At 39.6% G+C, this 21,594-nt stretch overlaps 1 protein-coding gene across 4 annotated transcripts in view; it reads right to left on the reverse strand.

The window, feature by feature from the left end:
• Nucleotides 1-21,594, reverse strand: part of HECW2 (HECT, C2 and WW domain containing E3 ubiquitin protein ligase 2) — a 144,969-nt gene that overhangs the window by 48,947 nt on the left and 74,428 nt on the right. For all 4 annotated transcript variants that reach the window (XM_066189600.1, XM_066189601.1, XM_066189604.1 and 1 more), the window contains 4 exons: nt 11,016-11,110; nt 7,037-7,112; nt 5,042-5,211; nt 2,372-2,514 (listed from right to left, as the gene is read on the reverse strand). In XM_066189600.1, coding sequence (XP_066045697.1) covers nt 2,372-2,514; nt 5,042-5,211; nt 7,037-7,112; nt 11,016-11,110 — 484 coding nt within the window. The remainder of the gene's footprint in view (nt 1-2,371; nt 2,515-5,041; nt 5,212-7,036; nt 7,113-11,015; nt 11,111-21,594) is intronic.

The following is a 21,594-nucleotide window of genomic DNA, read 5'->3' on the forward strand; positions in this document are numbered from 1 at the left end:
TATGTTCTTAAGAGTTACTGAATTCAGTGGGGCTCAGACTGTATCAGACACTTGTATCAGCTCGAGACTTTGGATCAGATCCCAGGCTGTACATTCTTATTTCGGCACAGCCAGAATTCAGAGCCCCAGCTCCCATCAGCACAGCTGGGACAGCTGAAGAAAAGGAGGAGGACCTACTAAAGACCTCCATAGGAAATTATTGTTATTTATGCACATAACTTTATACTGGTATAAACACTTCTCCTTTACTGGGAGCACTCCTATTGCAAAATAATCAAAACTGCAGCAGTTTGTATTAACCTTTAGGGGAAAAAAAAGCCCTGAGTGGACAAGGAATGTCTCCTCCCCACGCTGCTCTATAGCCCACAGGACAGCAAATTATTGCAGTAGTGTCTCCAGGACCTGTCACAGATTCCTCACTCTTAACTCCAGCTACATGTCTTCTGTTAGACATTTGAGTCTCCGGTTTTTATGTAAGTTTTATATTACTCCAGGCCATTCAAGAATAGAGGAAGCCACGACATGAGTAATGCCTTCTCTGTATTCAGCTGAATCAATTCTAGATGACTCTCATGCTCATTTATCCTGTTTTCCAGGAAATTAAAAGCCACTGGACATTTCATTACACAAACTTGTCAGCTATGACTACAGCTAAAAGTGGGGCAGAATTTGTCTAAACATGGCTGGTTCTGGACTTCACCTTTTCATTCATAATTGAATGAAAGGATGATTCATAATCATCCTTGACATCACCAAAATGACAGTGTTATACTTGCTTGGCAAAATAAAAATGCAAGAGAATTAGCAGTTAATTGTATATTTGCTACATTTCTGCTTCACATCTACATTAACCACTACTTTTCTTTGCAAAACCTTTGGTGAAATACCGTCTGCCTTTACCCAAAAACTGAAAACGGACAAATATATTACAGATGAAGAGGCAAAACAAATCTGCTGTCATTTCTAACAGCAGTACGGCAAACTAACCAAATACCCATATTCTTAATACATATTTCTTATACCACCTCTCCTTCCCTAAGAAGATCTGATATATCAAATATGTAGAACTGAAATATGGAGAAGAAAAGAGGAAATGTATTCCAGATTAATGGTTTGAAAAAACAGAGGTGAGAACTGATGAACACGGCAAATCGGTAATTTCAACAAATCACAGCACCATGAATCCCAGAGCAGAAAAACATTTTGGTGTTTAGCAAGGAAATAAACACCCTGTGCTAGGTTTTGAAACCAGACTGTATCACTGTACTATTTTTGAGTGTATATGAGTGTGCAAATTTATTAGAAAAAGCTGCTTGTTCAACCAAACACAATTTGTTGAAACTCAGGGTGAGGCATTTCTTAGAAAAGTTATATTGTCTATAAACCTGCACTGTTCTTGGATACCACTACAAAACTAATGGCCAGGCTTTTTTTAAAAAATGTTTTTTAATAAATTTTGTGCCAGAAGGTTTTATCAAAATTTTAAGCTACTCTTACAATTTTATTATTCCTTTACTTACCAATGTAGACACCACTTTGAAAACATAAAGCTGAAAACTGTTTTCAAATTGAATTTGATTTTCTCCCCTTATGCAACTTGTTACTTTGAGGGGAATATCTGTGAAAAAGGAGGCCAGTTTGTGTAAGTGTGGTGACACTGTCATGCCCTTAAGCTTTAAAAAGAAAATATGCATTTAATTTCACCATCATTCCTGATGGGCCTAATCCGTGGCTTTTTAAATCAATGGAGACACATTCACTTTAGCAAACTTTCAGGCAGGGCCTTTACAAAAGGCATGCAGAACAGGTAAATTTTGAGTCCCATCAGTGAGCTATTCATAATGACAGGCAATTTTAACTGTGTAGTACTAGAAGCACTCTGAAAAATAAGGAGTCACAGCCTTGCAGTTCTGGCCAATTCAGTGAAGGGATACTTCATCTCTGATTACTGAACTGACAACTAAAAAGACTTTGACTGTGCAAAAAGTCAGTCAGTTATACCTGCTTGTTCTAAAAGATTTGCACACAATCATGTAGTAGTGTGATAATGCCTTGCTTCTTGGCTAGCCAGCCAAAGGGTAATGTTTCTTGTGAACAACATTTTTTGTCTAAAGAAATTAAGCTGAAAAGAAAAGACAGACACACGCCAACACAACCATGGGTACATGTATTCAGGACAGGGCTAGAAACATTGCCATTTTCCAGTCAGGCAAAAAAGCTATTAAAATTACAATATATTTCTCAGTACAGATGTAGTAAAAATTTGCTGCTCTGTACTAGTAAGCCAGAGAGGCTGCTCTTTGCTCTCAGTATCCTAGATGCTGAGTCTTCCTGCTGAACACAAGTTAGCATTAAGAATGTGTTCATTTACCCAATTGCGTGTCTCTCCAACAGTCTCTGAACGGGTATGGTTAACTTCCCAAGGAAGCGCTTGATGATTGGACGACTCTTGGCAAATTTGTCTTTAACCTCAATTTCCAGGACATCTGTTAGAAGTGCAACAAAAGAATATTTCTGGAAGGAAAGAACATATTTGACACCATATCAATACACCTTTATTCAGAAAGAATGTTCTTAATTACTACTAATGTGCAGCGAACTCCAGAAGTAATGACTGATGACAGCAGTTTCCACATGGCAAAATAATGTCAACATCATTGATTAATGAATTCTTGCATAAGTAACTAGCTTTTTACTGTTCCCCGTTCCCTTTCACTGTTCCTTGAAAAGAATTGCTCAGTAAGAAACTCCACTGGATAAAAGCACTTTCGGGGTCTCTGTCAGAAAGTAGAACGCCATGTATCCTACTGCTTGCTTCTATTTGCATAGGGGAAAGCAAAAAGAGAAGGAATCCTTGCTGTACTCTGTCAGGTCAATGCAGGAGGAAGGAAGTAAGTGTCTCACTCCAAGCTGTGCTCAGAATTTCCCTCCCAACACCATGCTTTGCATTCATGTTTTGTATGCATGACAGGAAGTCAAAAGGGCAATGGGTACATAGTACACTCAGGAGCAGTGTTACTAGAGGAGGAGAATTTTCTATGGAGTTTTGCCCCAACATTGACAAATCTTCTCAGCAAACTCCAAGAGAAGCTTTTCCCGCACTTGAGGCCTTTGAACAATATGGTGTTAATTTACAGAAGACTTCTTGATGCCTGGTAAAATCATTCTTCCACCTTTCCCTACACAGGAACATTAACACAGTTACTCTCTACAGCTTTCATTTTCATGCATTTTGTGAATATTTCATCTCTTAGATCTGTTCTGCTTGGTCAAGTCTGCCCAAAGATGGCCAAAAGATTCGGAAGTGGTACAGGGCAAATGCTAAACAAGCATGTTGGCAGACAAACACACGGACATACAGTGGCATGATAAATTCCCTTAGGAAAACAAGTTTTGGAACCCAAAATTTGTACTTGTCATCTGGATTTTAAGATATTCCAAATAAACAAGCAAAGTATCGCACAATCTACTCAGAAAAAAAAAACAACTCATCTGGTTATACTTTTACCATCTGCCACCTTTATGACCTCTGAGCAAACCACAACCTGTGCACAATGCCCAAAACACATGTGGTTAGGTAGCGAAAGATATATTGAACAAGGAACAATAGGAGAAATAGCTCTTCAGTTCAGCTGTAGGCATCACATAAACATCTTCAAAAAAAACCAATTAAACTAGGTCAGGAATAAAATCCCTTCCTCATGCTGGGCAACTGTCACAACTGGGTTCCTCTGATAAACAGAACTTAAAAATTTGTCACTCTCAGTTTGCTATAATATTGCAAATTACGTTGCAGAAAGTATTAAATGTAAAACAGGATCAATCCTGCACCACTAGGACAGAATATGTAATGGGATCATAACTGCTGTTGTCAGAGCATTGCTACAGGGAAGATCCATCAGCTAAAGCAAGCTGATACAATGCGTGCACCAGTGAACATTATCTCTTTTCTAATAAGCTCCAAAGCCAAGGAGAACTGGAGGAGAAAAAAAGGGGGGGGGGGGGGGGGAAGTAGATTTTCTTTCTATCTACTGGATAGATAGATAGATAGATAGATAGACAGACAGACAGACAGAAAACTGGAGAATCAGTTTAGGGATCGAAACTTCAATTTTTTCAAAGATTTTAAGATTATTCACATCTACAGTCTTTCCCACAACCAAGCACCCCAGGGCAGTGGTAATGCTGGCCCCGCTCCGTTCTGCTTTACTGCTTGTTTGCTTTATGATTTGCGGAAACATTTCCCAAAACATACTCAATTTTCATCTTCCTAAAGAATACATTAACTTTCACCACAGTACAGGCTTGCCAGTCCTGGAAGGGCTATGGATGTGTGTCAGCAGTTTCACTTTGCCACATAAACATTTATCTCCAAAAGCACAGGCTTGCTCTCCTGCATTCAATAACAGTTGTGGGACTAAGTTCCTTCCATGGGATCTGCACAGTTTACTCAATACAAACACGTTTGGCAAACTGGCTTCTGCCAGACTACCTGTTTGCCCCCCTTGCGGAGTGGTGCTCTAACACCTTCCTGGGTTTTCCTTCCTGCAAGGTGTAGCTCGCAGGGGCTACATCAAAGAGCATCCCCTCAACCTGAGAAAACTGAAAATTTGTCACCTGCTACACACCACAAAAATATCATTTCCAAAAGAACAGTTGTTGCAATCACTGAGCATAAATGTTCATGTAGTGTAACTTCTCTTAAAGAGTCTTCTCACAACATACAATCCAACTTTAATAATTTATTTTTGCAATTTCAAGAAATCTACAGGGTGGGTAAGTGAGTTCTAAGCTAAGCTTTTTTCAGCAGAGAAGGGAATAAAAATGTGCCAGCAGCTTAAATACCCAGCTTTAATATGCAGATAACTGTTTCTATCCACCAACAGGGCTCATAAATTACTAAAATTTCTGTGTCACCTTAAATAACTAGGTACAAAATAAGCTCATGACTTTCAGAGGGTGAGGACTAATGCATGTGGAGAAAATGCAAGCCTGCTACACTGCATCAGCTGGCAGACAGCTCTCCAAAGGGATACATTACCTCTCTGTGCCAAACAGGATTAGTTGTATTACTGATGATAGTCGACCTTCTTTCCTGGCCATGGTGAGCAAAGGTAGGAAATGTACTTTTCTTGCCTGGCTGAATGGACATCTTTAGATAAGGATCAGGGTTGAAGAACATGCCTTTTTTAAGTCCAGCTGCTCTAATATCTATAAAGTAAAACAAGAAGGAAGGAAAAAGGAACTGAGTAAATTAAAGCTAGTTCACAAAGTAGTGCATTCCTAAAATATTACCCAGGAAATCAATTCACCATAGATTACTAAATAAAGCAACTTAAAAGTACTCACACATTAACTGGATCCAGTGTACAGCAGGAAATCAAGTGTTTCCCCAAAAGAATATAAGGAAGAAAGGTATCAACATCCTCATTTTACATTTGAGCCTCCAGTTATTTGTAAAATAAAAAGCATAAACTTGTAGCTCACCTACAAATGCTTTTCTCAGTAAGGTATCTAAGGTATTTCCACTCAAAGAAAAGAAAAGAAACCCCAACAGAAACGGCCCAAAATTAATCACACAGTACTTGTTTTGTTTCTGGGTGAGGAGAGGAGATAAAAACTGTATGGGAGGTAATGCCTTTCCGAAAGTTCAGTCTTTGATAAGTGTAACTTACCAAGTCTGCTCTGGACTATGATGCAATTTTCTCCCAACAGAGCAGATAATCCATCTCACATAAAAGGAGGCAAAGTTTTCTGAAAAGGTTTCTTTCTTCCTAGGGAAACCTCAGTACTGCAGCCCTTGCCACTTACAATAATAAATAATAATTTCCTCAGGAGCACATTGTCATGACTAAGGACTTCAACAATAGTGCAAGCTTCAGCAACAACAAAAATAAAGAGTTACTTTTTGCTGTAATACTAGATTTTAAACTTAACTGTGAAACATTTCTCTGTTTCTCTGTAGGTTTGCTGAAGCACAAGACTTTTGTCTTTTTCCATTAAGTACACCAGTATGCTGCATGCAACAATGCAACTATAACATACAGTTTACACATGCAGGCAGAATTCACTGCTCTAAAATTAAATGCCATAATGCCATACCTGTGGATTTGGGAAGGGGAAAAAAAAAAAAAAAAAAAAAAAAAAAAAGAACCCTACACAATATTCAGGATTAAGCCACACAGTAGAAACAGGATGAAATAAAAAGTCATGTGCAAATGTACAACCTAAAAACATTACAGGACACATGTCACAAGCCTATCAGTCAATACACCTTTCAAAATTATTTCATGGGACTCCTCAGGCAGAATCACAACGGTCAATTAAACAAAACAGGTTTTTCAGATTTACAAAGCAATTACTTGTACAGTCCACTATGTGAGTCTGTACAACCTATCAGCTCTATCTCAGTGGCTGAAAGGCCACTTCAAAAAGCAGTGGATTTTTTTCTGCTCCACCTCTATAGTCTCCACACGTTTTTATTGTCAGCTCTTCAAAATTCAGAAGCGAATTTCATCTGCCTTTGCTTAAGCTGAATATGCTTCCGTCTCACACAAGATTTCCCTGGAATAAAGTGCTAATCAAAACAAGTGAAGCTGGTAGACTGCACCCCTACAGCTATTTCACTGTAGTGACAGCTTAGCTCTGTTACAAGTGAATTTTTTTTTCCCTTTCTAAACCACCATTTGCAGCTATTGCTTTTTTCAAAGTGATGAAGCCAGACTGCATTTTAGTTAGAAGTTACGTTTTCCACTCCTCAATTTGAGATGAGCTGTCCCTTGTGCAAACCAGAAATTTCCCTAAATTTTTCATGCTGGGATATATCAAATCCATTTCTTTCACTCCTGGAGATCCATGATTCTGGCTGGTTTTCAACAAACAGGAGTTCCAAAGAAATGACATCTTTCAAGCCACTAGAGTGTGCTCCTACAGAGGCTAATGAAGAAAAGCATTCCATCTTTGATGTTATTTTAGACCAGCAACTTACTTTTTTTTAACAATAATTTGTAGAACACAGAGAAGTGTTGGTTTTTACCTGATAGGGTAAAGCTGACCAACTTCCTAGAGTGCTGGGCTCCAGAAGCACCTTCATCCGTGCCTTCTACTCCCATCTGAAGAGGAGAAAAGAAAGAAATATAGCACAGAAGTTTTCATCTGCTTTGTACATGCCGGAGGATGATAACACAGTTTTAAGGTACTATGCTAGGGAAGGATCTGACCAAATAGTGTCTATTACAACAGACAGGCTCAGCTACAGCATTAATTTACAGCAAAATATCTATTTTTTGTCACACAATGCTAATATACCAGTAGCCCAAATCTTCCAAACAGAACATGTATAATATACATGCAGACAATATTAACCAGAGAAAGCCTGTATCTTTTACAGTTTTCCCTTCTGTAAAATAACAAACAACAGTATGGATTTGTAATACACATCAAAGCAATGAGCTGTCCAGTGACACCACATGTAACTTTTGTCACATTCCACAAATAGATAATTTAGTGTGCAACAACAAAAAAAAAAGGCAAAGAGATCAAAGAGAGACTAAAAAAGCTTTCAGCTCTGTTAACAAAAGCTCCTTTTAAACAGAAAAGCGCATCAGACATCTAAATATAAATGTGGTCTAAAAGCTTATGCCTCACAGATTTTGAGGTCTGGTTTCCACTGAAATCCTTCATTAGGTAAAGCACTACTTCAGAATAAAAGTTTCTCATGTATTAATGTCTGTCTCTTTCAACTAGCAGAAGGATTTGTCTTTCAAGACAGAGGAGACGTGCATCCAGCCGAATAATTTATCACAGAGACATCAATGGAGAGATCTTTGAAGACAAATGGTTCCTAGGCAGGCACTGCACTCACTCCTAGGCAGGAGAGGTGGCACACAAAAGGTTTGAGCCAAACACAGCGCTGAAGATTATTACCAATGATAGAGCAGGATCTGATCTGTTGAATGATGCAAATAAGCTGAATAAAAATGGGTGTAGATGAAGAATGTGAGGCAGCCCTGAGCAGCTGAGCAGTGGTTTGAAACCGCCAGATGGATAAATGACTCCAGAGTTGCAGTAGTCACAGGGAAGCTGCTTTGCATTCATCAAACACATAATCATTCCTTTTTTATATTGCTTTAAGCTACTTAATAATATAATTTCAAATACTTCTCACAATGATCAGCAAGCACATTAGAATTTCATTGGAATTAGCAAACGTGTGGATTTGTCCAGACAAAGTGATGAAGAAACAGCCAAGGTGTTGGAGCCCAACATCCCTGTGGGCCTCAGTGGTCTTGTGAGGGGACACGCTGTGCCAGCAAGCACTGCCACTCGCCATCCAGTCCCTTCCCTTCCCTCACTGCTGGCTTCATGGGCACTTCCCACCTCTCAGGGCATGACAAGTCTCACCAGAGTGCTCAGAACTATTCTTTCTCCACCCAGCATGACGTTATCATGCCAGTGCTTTTATATGGATGCATAAGCAGTGACAGGTGGCAGCAAAATTATGAAGGCATCAAAATCAATGGGTTTCTTCCAGTTGGATCAGTGTCTCCTTGTCTACAGACAGATACCATGGAAGCAGCAAGGGGTGCATCTCACTGTGATAGTGATGCTGTCCAGACAAGGCCACAGGAATGCTGTGTTTCATTTCAAAAAATTCCAGTTTCCTCTTTTGGGCTTATTTCAGCACACACTGTTTTCCTTGTTAAAAATGACACACATGAACAAAAAGGCCTTCCCCATTCTGTACCCATTTTTCTGCTACAAGTCAGACTCCATTTGAATAATACAATTTTTATTGTTAATCATAACTTCACATTATGGAAAATAGAATTTGCCCACAATTCAGCCATAATAACATGAATGGTGACAGTGTTGCCTAGCACTTCCATGACTTTTCTATATAACCTCTTCCTGTTCCATTATGATCTGAACAGCAGTTTGGATTTTTCTGTGCCAAAGTAAAAAATTTCTTTCCAGCACACACACAGAGTTTTGCAGCACAAAGGCCATGTCATCTGGTGTAACACAGTGTTTCCGAACGCTCCATCAGACCTTCTATCTCCCCTGAGCCAAAGTAACACAATAGAATGTTAGCTGCTCATCCAAAAATATGATGGCCTGAAATGCCTGGTGTGATACACCATCAGTATAAGAAAAACCAGCAAGCAAGGAATATATTGTACCATAAGTAAGGAGAGTGAGCACACCATGACTCTCTTACCACTTCCTCAGACAGCATTTCTCTAAGAACAGACAGAACAAGTACCAAGAGAACCCAGTGATCTCTACTGCACAGTGCTTAAGCTCAACACCAAATCCATGGAAATGAGGTGAGGCTTTAATGTTTAACAATAGGTTTACTTACATATAACTAATGCAATATGACATTTTTAGGAAGTATCATCTGAACTGTCATACAACATTCTCATCAGGAAAACTAACAGTCACTATTTCTGGAAGTCTGCACTGTTAACACAAACAAAAATGTTTATATAAAATTACCCCTTCCAGCAGGTGTGTGAATTCTGAACAATACCCAGGAGCCTGCATTACCTTTCAAAGAAAAGAAATTTAAACAGCAAAAGCTGGTATAAGCCTTCAAGAATTACCATGACTCTGAAAGACAGATCTTCAGGTAGCTACCAAGTAATTAAATGCATACTCAGATGACAAAAGTTCAGATGTACTTTTGTTCAATGAATCTCAAAACTGCTGGTGTGTAACATGATAAGGTCAAGTTCAACTGGTTTCTCCATTCAGTATAATCACTCTGCTTCTCACTAATGATAGAGTGCAGCGTGCAGCCCATTCTAAGGGTTATTTTGAGATGCATTTTTTCCTCTTGTTCAAAATCAGACTACCTTACTGCCTTTAGTTTATAAATTGATACTAAAGACCACAGCTGTCAAGGTCATTAGCTATGGCACATTTCTCCTGTAGAATATCGAGTTTGTACGCATCTGTGAAACCGTTACAGTGAGATCCGACAAAGATGTGAAAAAAAAAAATTATGCTATCACCTAGGTTTGTAATTCTAAGAGAAAACCCCCACACATTTGATATATTAAGATATAAAGTTTAGTATAGCACATTCAGTGTCAGATAACCATTGCATGCACTTGTATATAATACACAACACTGAAAAAGCACAAGTTCAGAATAAGAGCTATTCCGTCTGAGTAACTTCTGCTTTACTGCATCTTCAACACTGCAGTTGTCAGGACACCTCCCTGACAGTTGTGAGCTTAAATATTTGGCAACCAGCATCAACAAATCAAATGCACTGTGAAACCTGCTGAAGCTTAGCTGAAGAGCTAACCTGTTAGATAAATTACTTGCAGCAAAAGCACCATGGTACAAGTTTGGAAGCCTTTTCTGCCACTGCTTTAACAACTATTCCACTACTACTTAAACAACTAAAAAAACTCCTCTAAAACTTAAACAGGTCTCATAACACAGTAAGACAATACTTCTCAATAATCAGGGAATTACTAAATTTCAATTGTATCTGAACACTCAAAGAATTGAGTAATTTTTGAAAGACCAGAGTTTTGTCCAGTTTCATTTATACTAACAATTGTTATCTCTGCAACAGTTTCATACTGAATATTAGGAAATAATAAAGAAATAGGAAGAAACAGAGACTCTGGGCATGGTTTCAGTTATATAATCAGTGTGGAAATTTTCCATTACAGTGTTAAATTACAGAAAACTCTAAGTAGAAAAAAACAGAATGCGAAGTCAAATTCTTAGCATAAAATATTTCAGTTAAACTCAATGACTTTTGACTGTTATTTTATTGTAAGCAATACAAATCCATGAAAAGCACTTTCTAGTTATTGTAGTTTTTGTAAGGTAACACATTTTTTTGAAAAATAATTGCTGTCAATAGTAAAGATAGGAGACATATTGATAGGTTGGTCTGGCAGTTAATACTGTCATCAGTACTATCATTCTATAAAAGCTATCAATAAATCAACTTCTACAAATAGAGTGAACAAATAGGCTAAACTCACCATCACAGCAGGGTTTTTCACAGTGATACATGGAGTAGTAGCTCGGAGGGCTCCACTAACACCATGGTAGTATTTAAAACAGATCTTTATTTCAGCTGGAAAGAAAACAAAAACCACATTAAACACTTCATGACTGACCCTAGGCAAAAGCGACACAACAAAAGGATTCAGCGTTCAGTGACCTGTCTTCAGAAATACTCTAACAGGAAATTAAAAATAGAGCTGCTGATTATATCCTTGTTGTGTGTTGGGTCCTTCTGTTACTTAACAGACAAAAATGTTAACTTACCTAATTCTGCAACTTGTATTTCTGCTACTACATCATCAGCCCTGAAAAAGGCATACTGGGACATTTGCCACTAAGATGATTTTGTAGGACTATGGAATAATGTGACACATACCAGAAGGAAGCTGGAATCACTTTATATACCAGAACACAGGAAAGGCAAACGTTGCACCATGTTTCTGGTCCCACTGATTAAAGTTTTGTTTGCTAAACTGCATTTATTGCAAACAAAAGATTATTATATTTAACTGAAGCCTGACCTCCCCTGTAGTTCCTCTGCATTCTTCCAACCAAGCAGAACAGCTATAATTATGGCTGCCCTTGATCCTGTGGGATTTTCCCTATCTGGAACAATGTCTGTTTTCCTTCTCCATTGGGATAACTCTTCTGTGTAAGGCTGATGAGGGTTTTACCTCTGGGTACAGAGATGGCCACAGGCATACAGCAATGGCCAAAGGCAGGCAGGAATTACAGCAGCCAGTTCAGACACAGGATGTGTATGAAAGTCTTGGCAGTTCAATTCCTCTGCTTGGTTTAACAATATGTCAGTAGTCCTGAAGTACAAAACTGCAGGGTTTGGTATAAGATTTTGAGACATATATGGCATGATTCCTTGAGGGTTGAGGTGTTTCATCACTGCAAGATAAAATACCCACTTACCCCTACTCAGGGACCCACCCTGCAAGCCTGCTCAGCCAAAAAGGATTATTTATTTTTAAATTTGCTGCAGTTACAGATCAGCATTCATTTACTATCTTCCTCTCAGAACAAAGAGGAGACACCTCAGAACAACCCTTCAAAGGAAAGTGTCTGGCTGACAGTGCCTCCAGGGAATCAGGAGGTGGAGAAGCTGCTGAGCCCACTGCCTCCTCCTCCTCACAGATGAGTTCACACACAGAGACAAAACATGCTCTATTTACCACAAGCTTTAGAGCAAAATTCAAAATGCAGACAGGATTTCTAATCATCTACAAAGGTTTATCCAGCCTAGAAGTTATCAGGCAGGACTATGGATTAGTTTCCTCCTGAACTGAGCAGTTCTGCTTATCTACCAACAACGCTCGTATCCAGGACAAACAAGAAGTTCTAGGTCACACAAAACCAGAGGTTCAGCACTTGCAAAATCTGGGAGGATTTATGCCGAGTACTGGACTCTCCACATTGTAAAATGCTCATACTAAGTAACAAGAACTCAAGTCTGGACATCTCTTATTCACACTGAGAACATATTATGGATACATGAGGGCTTGGTAAAGACAGTGTATTATTCCACTAAGACTTCCAATTTCCAGCTAAATTGCTTACTTTTATTTCATTGCTTACTTTTATCACAACCTAAGCTTAATTTTTTGGAGAGTTTCTGGAGCTGTTGTTTTCCCAATCTGTTGTGACTGTCTTCTCTCAATTCATCGCTTTTGAACAGAATCTAGCAATGGAAAAGTTACCAGCTGCTGGTTCTATCCACAGACAATCCATAATGTGATGGTTGACAAATACTCTCACTACACTGACAGGTACAGGTGACATTTATCTAAAGGCTGAAATGCAATATTACAAGTTTTGCATCCTCCTATTTCTTTCTCTCAATGCCTTCTATGAGCATACAGTACTTTTCAATACCTGTATATGGCTGGTGATAGAACAATGCTTGATTCAAGAAATGGATTGGACAATCCCTTTCAGGCACACTAAATTTTAAAAAAAAAATCAAACAAACAAAAGACCCAACTTCAGGGTTTATTGCTAGAAATAATTAGAAAAAGCAGAGCACTTAAAAACATGGAGATGTTTTCTCCCACTTGCTAGCAGAAGCAGCGCTGATTCAGTTTGGTCTTTATACAGCACTGCATTCACACATGCATTTAGCTGCTGTTAGCACTGCGTCAGTGGGATTAATACAAAAGAAGCTGTGATTGAAATTCAGCACAAAATTGAAAAGTGGGCTACCCACCATATGTACACAGATGTCAAAATGAACATGGATTTGTGAGACTGGGTCTTACACGCAGCCACAATACAAACACTTCATAGGGTAAACACCAAAGTGTTTTTTTCCTTGGCCAATAACGCTAGAAACTGCAGTTAATGTTAACAGAAGAAGAAATCTCAGAGGAACCCAGTAAGTTCAAAGCAGCTGACGATGTAGCTTTTTGACATGTCTTTTGCTGTGCCATCAGGAAAAAAAAATCTTTAATAGAAGAGGTTTTTCTTGATGACTGATGGACTCCTGACCTTTAGATATATTGAAAACAAGTATCTATGGCTGTTCCTGATAGTTACAGGTGGTGCGCTGAGATGTGTTCTAAGGCCCCATAAACAAACAGACTTACTCAGCAGCAGTAAGTTCAATTATCTGCAAACAGGACTTCAATATTTCGAGAAATTATTTCAGTATCATATTAACACACAGGTTTCCTCTGAACTATTCCATACTCTAAATGCACATTAGCATGTGTCACCTACAGAGTTTTCCCAGTTTCTTTCATTTCTCCTGCCACCTTGCTTTATGTGTTGCCTTCAGGGGGAAACTGGCACTTCTTTTATTTCTTTCCTACTTATTCTTCCTCAACAGGTTAATGAGACTGCTTTGCACGGGACCCCTAATGAAAATGTTAAGAGCAGTAAACCCAGCAAAGGGGAGACACCTGTACCTGACCACAGGACCATTTGCTGTATCATTAAAGAAAATAAGATGTTTAGAACACAAAGGAATTTTCATTCATGGGAAAAATTAATGTATTTTTGATATGACACATGCCCTCTCTTAATTGACATTCCTCCAGACATCATACATTCCACAATAATTTCCTTCATTTAAAAATAAGTCAAAAATTAAACTGGGGGATTTATGATTCTTTCAAAGTTATCACATGGCTGTATAAAAAGTGATATATATTTTAATTAATCAGAAAACTCTGTGAAACCATAATCCCCTTCTTTTAAAGCTAATAGTTGTTACCATTTCATAACCATAGCCTTATAGCTCAGGTCCATTACACAAAAATATTGGAACCAGTAAAGGTTTCTGGGACTCAAGCATTGACATATGAATTTCAAAAGAACACCTGCATGAAATTATAGTGTTGTTACCTCTATGGACCATATACTTTTGCCTCTTCAGTAATAAAGGAATCAGCTTACACTAATAACAGCTTGGGTTTAAAACATCATTAATTCCCCAAAGTTCCTCACTAACTACTTTTTACGGCCTTTAATACTTTTGCCCATCAAAAAAATGCTTTATGAAAGAAAGATACTAAGAATACATAAATACATGAGCATAATCCTAGGAGAATGCATTCTTTCCAGGAGGAAATGCAATGCTGTTTGCTGTAAGAACAGCTTGCTCCAGACAGACCCTAGTCAAACAAAACACCAATATTAGAGGTGGAATCATCTCCACTGAGAAGGGGTAAGCAGACACGTTTCCAAAAAGAAGCCAAACTCGAGCTAGGTTACAAGAGTCTGTGGAGCAAAACAGCGCTCCCAGTTCTCCGTATGGAACCTGCACAGCAGCTCAAACTTCCTGGCCTGTGCAGTTGAGTGCCCAGAAGGTATTGGGCTGAATCCATGGCTCTCTGCAGATAGAAACATATGTCCTACAACATTCACCAAGGAAAAAGCTGACAGCACACTAACTCATTGGAAAAATATGAGAGCATGTTCTGCAAAACTTATTTAAGAAAACTAGAACAAATGAAGTCACTCACATTCACGCTTTACAAAGCTATAAAGGGAGATGCAATCCATGCAAAAGCAACTGTGTTAAATCCTACTTTTTCCCATCTGAAGCTGACAGACAACTGCAGAAATTTAGCAGTGCCCTGCATGTCCTGCCAGTTGAACTTTTCCGTAGCACCACAGTTCAGCGAACTCAACATTTCTGTTTGGATGTTGAGCATTCTCTTCTCTGCATCACTTTCAGTGTGTGCATTTTTGATTACTTCCTACTGGGCAGTAGCAAACTCAGCAGCAGAATGCAAGGGCCAAAGCTGGCAGCCCCCAGGTACTTGCCATCTCTCTCAGCAGGTGTATCACAGAATTTATTTTACAGGAACATTAGGCAAACCACCTACAAAGTGACTTACAGAAAGCTTTTTAGCTAAAGTAGGATCAATAACAGAAAATACTTATGTCCCAGTGGTATTTCCATCTAACCTGTTTCAAAGAGAATGTGGACAAATGCTTGTTCAGGTGACAGAGCCTCCCTATTCCTGCCAACCCTGCTCACTTTGCTGTCATCAGAGATTCTTATTTACAGTCATGAGCACTGACTATTATGCTCCAGTTTGGGAAAGCATTTAATTATAGTCTAACCTTTAAAACAAAACACTGGGGTATTATGTGCTTAAGGAAGTCAACAAAGACTGCCACAAATGTAAAAAATACAAGACTTGATCCTGTTTCAGTTATTTGTGATACTCAAAAATAGCTGTTAAGACACAACATTAAAAAATTGCAGAATAATAGAAGTATTTCTATCTCAATGAATATGTCTATAAATAGAGTAGGGACAATAAGCATGAGTCCCCAGACAGACCACTGAGAGGGCGCTGGTTGCAGGGCACTGCACCGGTGAATGTGCCAGACTCAGAACAATTCCACGTGGGAAAACCATAACCTTTACAGAATTTAACTGGTAACATTTTAAATGGTAAAAATATTGGATACAAGTAATGAATTACATTCATAGAACATTCATTAACATTGACCATTATGGTCAAAACCATTACAAAAACTAAACTCTGTTCACACCTCTAGTTACAAGTAGCCCTTAAAAGCTAAAAGTATATAAAGTTCAATTATTAAACTGCGTTTTTTTCCTTCAATATCTATCAGCTTTTAACAAAAAAGAGAGCTGGGAGTCTGCTTTGCTAAATACAAAGTATGGCAACTTAATACACTATTTTTGCAGAAGTTATAATTTCATAGAAGTAGGGTCTGAATACCAAGAACTCCACATAAAACCTCCCTTTTAACTTGACACCAGTGCAATGCAAACACATATATTACCATGTCTTCTGAATATACCTCATGGTCTACTCATGTTCTTACTCATGGGGGATGAACAGATCGAGAGCAGCCCTGCTGAAAGGAGTTGGGCGTGCTGGTGGAGGGGAGGCCGGACATGACCCAACAATGGGCACTCATAGCCCAGAGAGCCAAAAGTTTCCTGGGCTGCATCCAAAGGCCCGTGGGCAGCAGGGCAGGGCAGGGGATTCTGCACCTCTGCCCTGACATCCCATCTGGAACACTGCAGCCAGCTCTGGGGGCCCCAGCACAGGGAGAACAGGGACATGGTGGAGTGAGTCCAAGAGATGAGAGAAATGGAGAATCTCTCCTATGAAGACACATTGAGACAGTTGAGTTTGCTCAGCCTGGAGAAAAAAAAGCTCTGAGGAGAACTCAGTGCAGACTCTCAGTACTTGAAGGGAGCTTATCAAAAAGATGGGGATAATTTTTTTATCATGGACAGTGGGTAATTGTTTTAAACTAAAATAGGGTAGATTCAGATTAGACATAAGGATGAAACTTTATACAGTGAGGCTGGTTAAATGCTGGCACAGGTTGCCCAGAGACGTGGTAGGTGCCCAGTCCCTGAAAGCACTCAAGATCAGGTTGGACAGGGATCTGAGCAACCTGACCTATTGAAGATGTCCCTGCTCATTGCAGGGGGGTTGGACTAGAGACCTTTGAAGGTCCCTTCCAACTCAAACTACTCTGTGATTCTATGCCACAAATGAGATTTTAGTTCAAAACACACTGCATCTGTGCAGTCACTGCATCCAAAGTATCGCAGTGTGGCACCAGAAGTAATTTAACCACAAGCATCCCAGGGGGGATTTGGAAATGATTGATGTGACAAGACTGGTAGTCTCTGGATGAATCCCAACAGCTGCCTCTATGGATTATTGCTCACAACATAAAGCCATAGCACTGGTAAAGAAAATATATGCAAATCAATGTATTTCTATTCTATGGACAGTAATGACTGTGACATCAAACGGTACAAATAACAACAAAGACAGGTAAAGTAGGTGACGGTGCTTCTTGTGGACACTGTAATTAACACTCATGGGACCAAGACTACAACTCATAAATACAAGGCCAATACAGTCTCAAAGCAGGCTCTCAGTCTAAGCCCTTACTAATAAACCAGGCAGGACCATGGTAGAGGATCAAGAATGAGCACACGACCATCCACAGTGCTGAACAGTGACACCTCTTACACCTACTGGAATATGTACAGCTTTTAACTTCTGGCCACGTTGCACATGGAAGTGCATAAGCACCAGTTACCTGCTGCACAGCAGTGACTGTCCTATGCTGAATCTCCTTGCCATGGCATCTCCAACAGGACCTGTCCTTCCCCACACTGCAGAAAATTGACTTGGAAGCTGCAGATTATGAATAAGCAGCAGCTGTTACCAACTAGTCCCAAATAAAACTCGGGCTCCTTCTCACGTGTTTTTTCTATCACCAGCCTTCCTATGGATCATTTCACTCCACCTTTCTGCTGCCTCTGTTCTCCATATGGAATACCATCACCATCCACTCTGTTTATACCACAATGCCCCAAAGGGAGCCCCTTCCATCCCAAGCTGACAGACTGCTATACCCAGAGAAACATTTGCCATCTGAAATAATTTCTGGGGCAACTGAAACCTCTCTTGCACCAGAGAGCAAAGGCCCCAGTGTATTTAGGAACCTGAACAGCCTGATGCCATGCTAAATACCAGATGACCATACCAAATGCAAAAGCATTCAGCTGTGTTGCATTTCCCCACTACTGCCACCTGTTTAGGATAATACTCCTTGAACTCATTTCCTTTTACAGGAGGATGAAAACTGTAAAGCTGGGTTTAGCAATCCTTCTGTAGTTTACACAGCAAAAAAAAATTGAGGGAGCCATGTAGTGAGTCATTGTTTTCCTTTGCTCACATTTTAGCAAGCCTCAGAGCAGGATGTTTGAAAGCCACCTCTGCTATGTGAGGAAACAGCATATCAGGCATATTGATCCTCAGACTCACCTTCTTGAATGTCTAAAATGACTGAGTTCCCTTTCATGCCTACAAAGCACTTTTGCTCCTTCCCCAGGGAAAAGCAAGAGGAACACCTGCCTCTGTACTGGCTGGCTCTGCAGTTCAGAGTCACTCACATTGTCTCGAGGTGACATCTTAAGGACACCGGCTGTTTGTGATGGTGAGCTGGACTTGGTATTTTGCAAATATTTTCTTTCTCCTCTGCATAATATTTCCTCCCTCCTCTTCCTCAGCCACTCCCCTCAGAAGCTGCTTGTTTTTCTGGAATACATTAAGTTCATTTCTCTTTATTTCACTGTTGATTCCTTTGATTCTCCCTTCCAGAGCAGAGCCTACAGAATTTTTGTGTTGATTTTTGTCCTAAGCAAAAAGAGTTTTCTTTGATCATCCTTGTTTTGCTAATTTTGGATGCGTTGAGGGGAATTAATGCCTATTTTTAGTATGAAGAGGAGACTTTCCCCCTCCCTTCTTTCTGCAGGTTGCTTGATCTGAATAGAGCAGATGGCAAACTATGCCTTTACATGTTACTTTCTTGGAAAAATAGGAGATATTGAATCCCTAGGCAGGGATTTTTAAGAGGAATAAATTAAGTGATCTTAACACTGAGTTACAAGACTGCAGACACAGTAATGCGAAATTCAGAAAAATGTTTATCCAAGCCTGCCTTTAAACATAAGCACAAATTTGAGGGACCTTGGTGAAACGACAAATAAATTTACAATTATGCTTATGGAAAAACAGCTTCCTAAATTAAGCCATAAGATGTTTTCCTTAAAAGATACAAATCTTTTTGCAGAAGTCCGAGGCCTAACCCAGCTGACTCCCACTGATTAAAATTAATGCAATTAAAATGGAAATACTTCTGCTTGAGATTTGTTTGCATATGGCTCGTTAGCAATGCTATAATTCTCTGCACTTCACCTCCTAGAGATGTTACTGGTGAACAGATACATAATGTCCCTAGGCTCTGACACTGCCAGGGAAAATCCACATCCAGAGTCTTTGGTGTAAGTGCATGCTGACTGAGCACAACTCATTATCTAACATTAGTAACTTACATTCCTTTTCTTCCCAAAAAGATATGACAACTTTGGGCCAGTTCTGAGTGTAAATCCAAAAGGATTATTGTAGTTACTTAGCATAACTCTCTTAATGAGCATCATCAATTCTCATTGCCACAGGAGGTTCAGTGCTTCTCAGGCTTGCAGAAAACATTCCCTTCCTCTCCTTGAGATTAGGTAGAGCAGGAAACCTGCAATCATGCAGGTTTCACAGTATATAGGTGGGAATTAAGTACTGTCCCCCTCTACTTGGTACTGGTGGGGAATACTGTGTCTAGATTTGTGTCACTAGGTTCAACAGCATGGAGAAAATGGAGAGTGAAGAGCAGAAGGCTACAAAGGTGGTTGGGGTGGATAACGTGACATATGAGAAGAGCTAGAGGAGCTAGCCTTGTTTAGTCTGGTGAAGAGGAGGTTAAGGCAAGACAAATGTTACTATCTCTACTCTTTTCAGTTCTACCAGCAATTTTAAAAGGGGCAATGGCCTCAAATTTAAGCTATAGACATTCATATTGGATGTCACAGAAATCTTTTTAGCTGGAACAATACTGCAGCACTAAAACACGTAACCGACAGCATCCACATTTTTGTCCTTGAAAGCTTTCAGTAAAAACCACACTTGAGCAGGTCAGGTGCTGGTCCCAGCTGAAAGCAGATTGGATGCAACAAGTATTCCTATGCTGTGGCTAGTCTCCCACTGAATTTAGATTGATCCATTTACACATTTTGTTCATGCTGGTCCTCCAGACATTGCTGCATCTGCTTATGGATCTGCTGCTTTAAAAATTCAGGGACCTGCTAATGGTCTGCTGAATGTCATTACTCTGAGAAGGAAAAATGACAAACCCCACGTACCATGACCTGTATCGCATATATTCTGCCTCTCAGCAAGGATATTTCTAAACATAAGAAATCTACAACTGGAGAGCTCTTTCCCAAATTTGGAAAACAACAGTGGATTAAAGCATCAGAAATACCTTAAATTTAATAATCTGGCACATGTTTACTGATAATGTTAGACTCTTCACTTGTCTCTCCCTCTTGCTATGACTGCGGCATCAAGTGCAGTACTGTACTGAGAGACAAATCATATCTGCACCACAACAGAAGGAGGAGGTTAACAGGGGAGCTAAGTTTGGATGTGTGGCTGGCACAGGCTGGGCAGTGACAGGTCTGCAGGGCGTGGTAAGAACCTGACAGCACTGCTCTACCCTCATCCAGCCCCGTGCTGCCCAGCAGTGACACTGCGGTTGTACCTGAGGGGCACAGCCACCTGCTGCGTTTGCTCCTGCTGTGATTTAGTGAACCGAGGAATAGAAAAGTAAAAGAAAAGAGCAGCTGCCTGTAGTTGCATCAGTGTTGCTTAACCACCTATAAGCTACAAAGAAAAGCCTTGCTGAGCAAACATGGTCACAGATTTGTGGAGACCTCTTGTTTAAAAAGTGGAATCAGAAATTCAGTAAAGTGTTTGAGTGCAGTTTTTGGCCTCTCACTCAAAACACAAGTGTCACTGGTGACATATTTATCTACCATACTATGTGCTATAGCAACATATGTTCATAAACATTCCTTTTTACAGTTCTCAGCTGCTGCACAATTGCTTGTCTCTTGTTCATTGTACGGCAGCAGAGCTGTTTGTTAGTGAAGCTCACCATGACGAACACAGATCCTGCACTTCCTTTCAGCTGACTGTGATGTGCAGTTTGTAGCAAAGTGGTAAGTCAGCTGCAGCTGATTTTAAGTCCAAACTAGTAGTTCTTGAAGCCTTAGTTTGGGTTACTCTCCTGAACTGGAACTACTATTCAAGAGCCTCATCTCAATACACTAGGGAGCAACACACAACCAGCTAAAAGATACATCCTTGAAGTCCAACTTCCCATATTGGCAACAATACTGATGGAGTTCATGTACAAGAAAGATGAGGCAATGAACTTCACTAACAGACATTTTATCCTGCTTTAATATACCAGTGTCTTTGGCACCAGGAAAGTTAATTATCTTTATTATTTTCTTGAGCACTGTCTTCAGTTCCATGATTGTAATGTAATGAACTACTGAAATGGAATTTAATTTTATCCTATTTAGGGTCTTTTTTTTTTTTTTTTTTTTTTTTTTGAGAAGTGTGTTGTGTAACACATAGGGCAACTTGGCAAGATTCAACGATGAGTTCTAAAATAGGAAGCTTTAAT

This window comes from Chamaea fasciata, unplaced genomic scaffold (assembly GCF_029207755.1).
Source record: "Chamaea fasciata isolate MVZ Bird 193981 ecotype frontalis unplaced genomic scaffold, bChaFas1.0.hap1 SCAF_8, whole genome shotgun sequence".
Lineage (NCBI taxonomy): Eukaryota > Metazoa > Chordata > Aves > Passeriformes > Sylviidae > Chamaea > Chamaea fasciata.